At 40.5% G+C, this 8,272-nt stretch overlaps 1 protein-coding gene across 1 annotated transcript in view; it reads right to left on the bottom strand.

Annotated features, from left to right (window-relative positions):
* Positions 1-233: 233 nt before the first annotated feature.
* PLEKHM3 (pleckstrin homology domain containing M3) overlaps positions 234-8,272 on the bottom strand; it is an 80,058-nt gene continuing 72,019 nt past the window's right edge. The window contains exon 7 of the mRNA XM_013171703.3: positions 234-6,797. Coding sequence (XP_013027157.2) covers positions 6,620-6,797 — 178 coding nt within the window. The 3' untranslated portion in view covers positions 234-6,619. The remainder of the gene's footprint in view (positions 6,798-8,272) is intronic.

Here is an 8,272-nt window from a genome sequence, read left to right as displayed (position 1 = left end):
TTTGGAAGACTTTCACCAATGGATTAGTATTTATAAGAAAACTAGCACTCTTTCAAAACTTGTCCTACACATGGTGCAGTAACAGCAGAAGGCAAATTAAAAAGGACGAGTAATTTTTTTGTAGTGTTTATTGACAGTTGCCTTTATACAGAAGGGACTGGTGCTCTGATGGTGTCACAAGTGAACCCAAATAAACCCTGCTCAAGTGTCAACAGGCAATTCAACTTATGGAATTTAAATTATAAATTTATTACATATCAATAATAAATTAAGACTATTGCCTAGTAGGTGCAGATAATTTAAGAAAATCCTTGTCAAAAGTAAAAAACAAACAACCCCCCCCCCCCCAAAAAAACGCTCAAAAAAACAAAACCAAAAAAAATAACACAAAACAAATACAAGAACAATGACATGCACATAAGTTAACAGACAGAGTAGCACACGCACATACTAGTTTCCAAAAAACTCAGGGTGCGCTACCACTAATACTAAAATCCACTGCAAGTGCTGCAGGAGAGCTGCTGCTCTGCTGGGAAGGGAAGCCTGGGCTGCCAGGGACAGCGCCAGACCCCGTGCTCTGCTGATCACACCCGGCTTACCCCAGCCTCAAACTGCCTCGACTCAACTAATGTTGATTTGGAAGCTGCCTTTATCACTTCAAGCCCTTCCAACACCCATTTTGCTCATGAATTCTTACTTCCGACAAGTACAGAAGGGACTGGTGTAAGTCAACCTGGTATCACAGGTATCAGTGCCACTCAAAATCAGTCTGAAAACACTTCGGTTAAAGCAAGATTGACTTTGTTGACAAGTACGTAAGCAAAACTGAAACAAATCCTTTTTCCACCAAAACAGCACTAACTACTCAAGGATTTACATTGGTTTAACGCACAGTTGGATACAAATAAGTAATTGAGCCACTGACAATTGTGTATGTAGACAGAGCCTACTACACTTTGGTCCTAGGCAGTTAATTGCCTTCCAGGCCTGAACTTCTCCAATGCTGCCCACAAGTGGCATCTCTAATTTAGATCAATGCCTTAGGGGATCCGGAGGAAACTTGCATTATAAGAAAAGACCCAAGGGAGTGTGTACACACCAGAGCTTTCAAGTAAAGGACTTTGCACATTATTTATTGTCCAGGCTGTCTGCTCACTACACTATTAAAGTGCAGCGAAAGCTCTGCTGTTGTCATATAGGGTTCCTGCTACTTGGGGTCAAAAATGGACTTAAAAGATTCCAGTCAGCATGGACATGTGCCCAAAACTGACAGACACAGGAAGGGTTAGCTGCAGACATTAGCAAATAATGCTAAAAATTAAGCAGGCTAACCCTCTCTAACGTAATGTTGACCAAACCCCAGTGGGTTAGCCTTCAGGGAACCAGGCTGTGTTGAAATCAAACTTTGAGGAAAAGCCTTCACTGCCACAGCCCTGGATCCAGCTTTACTGTGTGGGACTCCCTCACCACATGGCACAGGCTGGCCACTGGTTCCAGGAGGAGCAAAGCTGCACATGACCTGATCCTGCTTTAATGTCCAGTGCTTGCCATTGTTACAGATCCACAGCTTCTGAAGCTCTCACTTAAGAGCAACCTCATTTCTGTCTGAAAAGAAGCTCAGTTAGTCTCCAAAGCGTAGGTAATAAAAAACAATGCTGTCTCCATGCAATCCTTTCTCATATTTCCCTTTCAAAGCACAGATCGTCAACAAATTTTATGGTCATCACTCCTGGCAAGATGGAAACTGCCATGAGCAAGGGTTTAGAGCTCCAATGCCAAACACGTTGCAGCATGGCAGAGCATTCCTGACAAAATTCTACATTTTTGAAAATTTAAGGCACCAAATTAAGCAAAAGTGAGGGATTTCCATGCACCTTGGCATCTTCAGAGCTGGTATATGCAGCCTGTAGAGCCCACTTCATGGGGACAGAACAAGCAAACTGATTTACTAAGCTGCTCCTGCAAAAGAGCATGTGCAGCCACAGGATAATTTCAGTTTGAGCCTACAAGTTAATCAAACAGCAGATTCAATCAGGAAATCCAAAACAGGAAGATAGACACTAATATACAGTACTGTAAGGCACTCCTACTGGGAAGGGAAAATTGGAAGGCAAATTATGAAGGAGAGAATGATCAGACTCAACTGGTTCAAAAGCAACACGATCAGCTATGAAGCTCAAAGCCTAGCTGTAGGCTCAGCACTGTGAGCCAAGACAGGGACAGAGAGAGCGAGAAAAGAGAGAGGACTGGCTTGCAGCTGAGCAACAGAAAACAAGAGATAAGATTATGATGATTACTCAATTACATTTCTTTTACACAGATCAACAGTCGGCTGCAATCCAGACCATGACCTTGGAAAGCCCAGGAAACTCAATGGCTTCTGTTGCCACAGGGAAAAAGCAAAATACAACTGGGCAGCTTCCCCATTTCATTGTAACCAGACATCCTCTTTTTTGTTGTTGCTTTTTGTGTTTTTTTTAAAGCCTTTCAGGACATTATCATCCACCCATTACAATGCACACAGTATCCCTGTACTAATTATTAAGAGAAGTCTTGACAAGAGCAGCTCTTGAGGTACGCTGATGATTCACTCCTAGCAGGGCTATCACGGTATTGTGAAGAATTCTTCACCAAAAAGTGTGTTTTCTCACTTATTTAAGAAACCTTCACAACTGCCAGTTGCTATCAACCCAGCAATGAGCTCCTATGTGCATGTTGGTACGTGCCAACCCGGACATTGCATCACACCACAAGACCATTTTTCACCACCTAAGAAAGACGAAGAAAAGAAAGATTTCTGCATAAGAGATCCAAATTTCTCTTTCTGTAGGTTGATAATATCAAAAAGCTGCATTTTGCATCCCCTAGGTAGGTCCTTATCTACATAAAAGAAAAGCTAGAGGGTTTGGGTAGAGAGGAAAAGAAGAATTGAATTAGTTTATCTACAGTATCCTGGGTTAAATAATCTCAGACTAACTAAACTGAGAAGATTCTAAGTAGTTGTAAAGTCAGGCTACAGTCCCTTGCAGTGAAGCATCCTATTTCTATAGTGATTATAAGTTCTGTACAAGCAAGTAAGAGCAGTAACTGGACCTACAGATCTATTCCTCCTCCATAAGTAAAGAAAGCACCTTCTTTGTGAAGGAGACAAACCGCATTTTATTTTTGATTCACAACGAAACATTATTGTTCAAACTTACTTCATATTTATATCATTTTTGTGTAGGATGGGACTAGAAGTACTACTACACAAATTCTACCGGGGGGGGTGGGGGTGGGGGCAGGCATGGAGGAGAGATGTGCGCAGTCTGGAAAGACCCCAGGTACTTTTCCAGCTGGTGCCCACCCAGCCATCTGCAGAGCAGGGCACGCGCAGGCTACAGGCTGCAGAATGGGAAAACAGTAGCTCTGCGGACCAGTGTGCAGCACTATGTTAGTACAGCAGAGACAACCACACAAGGGTACAGTGCTGTCCAAAACCCAAACCACCTCCAGAAGTATGAGCTGTGTCTCCTACTAGCAGCTGGCTCTTGCATGAAAACCATCCTTTTAGAGTTGGGTCTTTTGAGAGTTAGTAACATGAGCAGTAGTTTCTGTTTATTCTTCTATCTTGCAGTGCTAAAAAATGATCAGGGCTCGTTCCTACTGCACCCACAATTCCTGAGGGCAGGACTGGACCTTGAATTATGTTTTTGAAAGGCAGAGATAGAAGACTGCACCCTACCCATCCATATAGAATAACTTTTTTTGGACAGGAGCTAGGCATCCCTGAGAGGAAAACATCTTCCACATTACAGCCAGCTCCTGTAGCTACAAGAAGAAGCTATATTACTTTTTCAAGGCGGAAAAATCACATCTGATTTAGGAACTGGCTTACTTACAGCTACACTGGATTAAAAAAAAAAAAAAAAGAAAAAAAAAGAATCTGATCTGTATTGTACATTATCCCTTCACAAAAAGCTTTGGATGCTGCCAGCATATTGTAAAAACATGCTTTTGCTCTTTGCCTTTAGCAATGGCAGTGGTTCCAGACTCACCACTAATTCCAACAGGTCTGTTGACAACATATTCTTTTTTTCCTGTAAATCTCAGTTAACAAAGAAACTCTGTTCTGTAATACCTGCACAAATCTAGAATAACTCCAAACTTGTCTGTTGTTATTCCAGAATTTAACTAGAATACCTAACTACCCACATCACTGGCATTTTGGAGATCAGGGCATCTGACAAAGTTACCAATACCTTGCAACGCCTGAACCTTGATTTCTTGATGCCACAGGGTACTCAACAGTACACACAAGCACCTCTCTCTAAACTGGGCTGGATGTGAACTAATGCCATAAAATATCTTAAATTCAAAAGCATTATGATATGGAAAATGTCACTTCTTTTTTCTTTCATGACCCACCATTACGTCTAGAGCTAATTCAAAATAGTACCTGCCAGATTCTGACAGTTTCAGAGCTACTGGCTTTGCCACAGGGCTGGTTGTAGTGACACATGCTGAAAAATATGGGAGTGTACTGTTTATTCAGCCAGTACCACTGCAGTTCCTGTTTGCATGACTAATTCCACAAGACTTCCCCTGTGTTTGCATATGTGAACGTGCAGGGAGTTCTTTGCATGGGAATGGACTTTAAAGGAACATTATATCCTTAAGGATGATAGCTGAAAGCAACTCATTTCATATGAAGAACAGTGAGCTGTATGAAACAAAGATGCCTCTGTGTAGGGGAAATACTAATTTTAGTGACAAAGGTGCATGATTCACCAAGTTCATTAAATATGGGAATCCCTATACTACTTTGCCAAGAACATGGAAAACCCCCTACTTTCTTCCAAAGAATCCCAATGGGAGGAGGACTTCTGAAAAAGAAAGGCACTGGTTGTCTAATGAATACAGATATAAACATGCTTCTATATATATATACACACATAAAGTTGCGCTCAAATTTGGGAAAGCTCAGATTCAGCTACTTTCTTCAACTGGAGGCTGGAAAAGGCAAACATTTGTACTCCAATACAAGTCCATTGTGTAACTTTCTGCCCTTTAATGCAAGCATGATGTACCCCATTCTTTTATTTAAAATACTTAGCAATTAGTGAGCTGCTTCAATGATCAAGACTGCTTTCTGCCTTGAATATAATAACAGCCTGCATATTATATAGAAAGCAAAGATCAGTAGTCTGCATTTTAACAAACCTACATGAGAGAAGGAAAATGCACATGCGACTGGCTTTTTTCTTCTGAAATCATATTTGCTTGCTGTATATATATATGTGTATATAAATATGAATGTATTCTTATGCATCTAATACACATATTACTGCAGGGTCTGGAGAAAAAGTTAAAAATGTGGACTGGAGTGAGGAGTATCCCTAAGTGTTCACTGACGGTGAAAACACAATGAACTGAACACTGTTAGTGATGACACACATCTCTCCAGTCAAATCTTTCACAATATATGTAATTTACCATGTTTAGTACTTTCCTATGTTCCAGGTTTGCAAGGCAGAACCATACCTTGAGAAGTTCGCTCTCCACCACACGAATCACCAGAGATGTATAGAATCCTCTAGTGCTCCCAGAGAACTCAGGACACAAATTGCACATGAACACAGCAAACTAATGTTTCACAATTTTGAGGGTATTTTCTAGCAAAATTGGGCAAGTTCACTTTCCCAACTATTGGTCTACCAGGATCAGGTTAGAAAAACATGTAAAGTAAACTTCACACGACAAAAACACAACCAATGTAGACAGTTGAAATGTCTTCAAGCCTAGCAGGAGATTTGAAAGTCACGTTACTGGAGTTGAGGATGTGGCCCCACATAGATCAAGAATAAGTAGCATAAAGCAGAATGGACTTCAGTGACGGAGCTTGACAGATATACCCAGCCTGAATAAGAACAGCAGCAAGTACCCTGCTTATCTGCTTATGTAATATTCCACTGGGGTGGTTATAAATAAGCACAGCTAAAGGAATTATTCTGCATCTTATGCTTGCAAACATCCTGAATAAGGTTTGATGGGAGATACTTTTCTTTCCTCGGGGAGGAGTGACATGTAAATGTGCTGATTCTTTAGAAATAGCTCTCTGGAAACATGAGGAAATGGAAACATGTCCATGTCAAAAGTAGCAGGTAGGCTTAATATCATTTCTGCCTTATGAGGTTCTGTGAAACAAACACCTTACCAGAACCTCTGCCAAGGCTAATAATAAATAATACACATAAATAAGTAGATGATTCATCAATTCTAAATGAACAACATCAAAAATAATGTGTTCATGGCAGCAAATATTTTCTGTCTTGAGGAAAAGTCTTCTCCAGAGGTGGAAAAGAAAAAGTTAGGTGCTCAATTAGCTAGACCTAAAGCATTTCAAGTAAATCACATTTTGTATAAGAGCTAGCGGCTGGACTTCAATGCAAAATGCAGTTGAGCCATTGGTATTTCAAAGCCAACAAGGCTTTATGGCCACTTTGGCAGCTGCTATTCACAGATGAAGAAGATCAGGTACTATTTTGCAAAAAGATTTCTGCCTGGCTAAGCTGAGAGGTTGCTTGACCTGGCAGCTGGGGAAGAGGCTCTCTTCAGGCTGGCCACTGCCTTAAGGAACTCATGTGTTCTGATACGACAACTCAAACATGTTGCAAGACTCTTCGAAGTTTTCATCCATATTCAGTCGCCTCCAGAAGGATTTCTGCTTCTTCTGCAATTCTTTACGCACGCACCTGGGGCATGGTACGGCCTTCACTTTGCATTCAGAGTGGAAGACAGCACCACAGCTTTCACACCTGCAAACACAAATTAGCGTCAAAATTGAATGACAAAATTGGACCAGAGCATGCAATGGACTTCACATGGATTGTGGACATCCTTCAAACAGTTCTGGTAGCTCAAAGTGCTACATTTCAAAAGAGTGGAATATCAAAAGGCAGTGGCTTGTCCACACCTCTGCTGGTGTAAAGCTACTCAGGACTAGCAAAATCTTGCATCCTTATGCACTTGCTGAGAATCTATCACAGTGCTTCTGCTTCAAAGACAGACATTGTTACAAGGATTAATAGTTATGTCTTCTTACTAATTAGCTTTCAGGTCTATCACAGAATAGACATAATTTTTGTTTTATGAAAGACAAGTTTGCTACTTTGATCTGTAAATGAAGATTAATGGCATTCATTCCCATCAAGATATATTTCAGCATTTGGAACAGTCAAGATATGACAGTTTGGGCAATGAACTTCCAGTGGCGTGGTCAGCTGTTCTGGAAAGAGTAAAGCAGGAAAGCCAATTTCAAAAGCAGGAAAATAAGTAATTCCACAAAGTAAAAATGAAACGCAGAATGGTAGACAGACATTCTGTCCGTGGCCTGTGAAAGACCAGGCTAGATGGTGATGGATGTAATGTCATAGTAGATCAAGCATCCAATTCTAGATGGCTGTGGAGCAGTGAAACATCTGGTTATGATGGAGTGGGTTAGAGCTGAACATTCGGACATTCTCAGCCTTTCAATACAAATGACTGTATAGCAGACCAGTAAGTCACCGTCTTACTGCAGTTCTGTAACCAAATGGAAAAAAAAAAAAAAAAAAAGGTCGACAGTGTCAGGAATATGAAGTCTTAGATTACAGTTGTGTAATCAAATAATGAAAGCAACAAAAAAACAAACTTCAGAGCAGCTTTTAAGTATAAATGAAGGGTGCTGGTCAGTTGGTGATTTTGTGGGAAGTCTTACAATGCCTCACACTTTCCTTATTTGCAGTTATTGTAGTCCCATGACAACATGAGAATCCTAGCGTCCATTGTTATCCTTACTTTTTGTTTCTTTGGGTGTTTTTCCTTTCTCTTTCTTTCCTTTCTTTTTTTTTTTTGGTTAGAAATAAGGTTACAGTCTTCAAGATTGTGAAGAGAAACTGAAATCATGAAGCAAGAAGCCCTAAACCCTGAGAAGCCATAAGGCAAATAAAAGCCACCTTTAAAACAAATTGTAGTATTTGGCATGCAGTCTGGCAACACTGAGAGAAGTCCATAACACAACGTGTTTCATTAACTATGTTAGCTGCATCTGCATCTTACCTATAACTTTGAAAAAGCAGTTCTCGAGCTGGCTTTAGCTTTTATGCCTGGTTCTGAACAACCAAAGATGGTCTGAATTTTAATAACTTTGAGAAGGCTATGCAGAAGTTCAGGGGCAGATTTCTAGGTGGCAGAATTTGATAGAACTCAACAAGTATGAAAAGTACGGTTAAAGAAGCTAAGTTAAGCAAAA

The sequence above is a fragment of the Anser cygnoides genome, chromosome 6, assembly GCF_040182565.1.
Source record: "Anser cygnoides isolate HZ-2024a breed goose chromosome 6, Taihu_goose_T2T_genome, whole genome shotgun sequence".
Taxonomy (NCBI): domain Eukaryota; kingdom Metazoa; phylum Chordata; class Aves; order Anseriformes; family Anatidae; genus Anser; species Anser cygnoides.
This window is presented reverse-complemented; position numbering and strand designations above follow the sequence as displayed.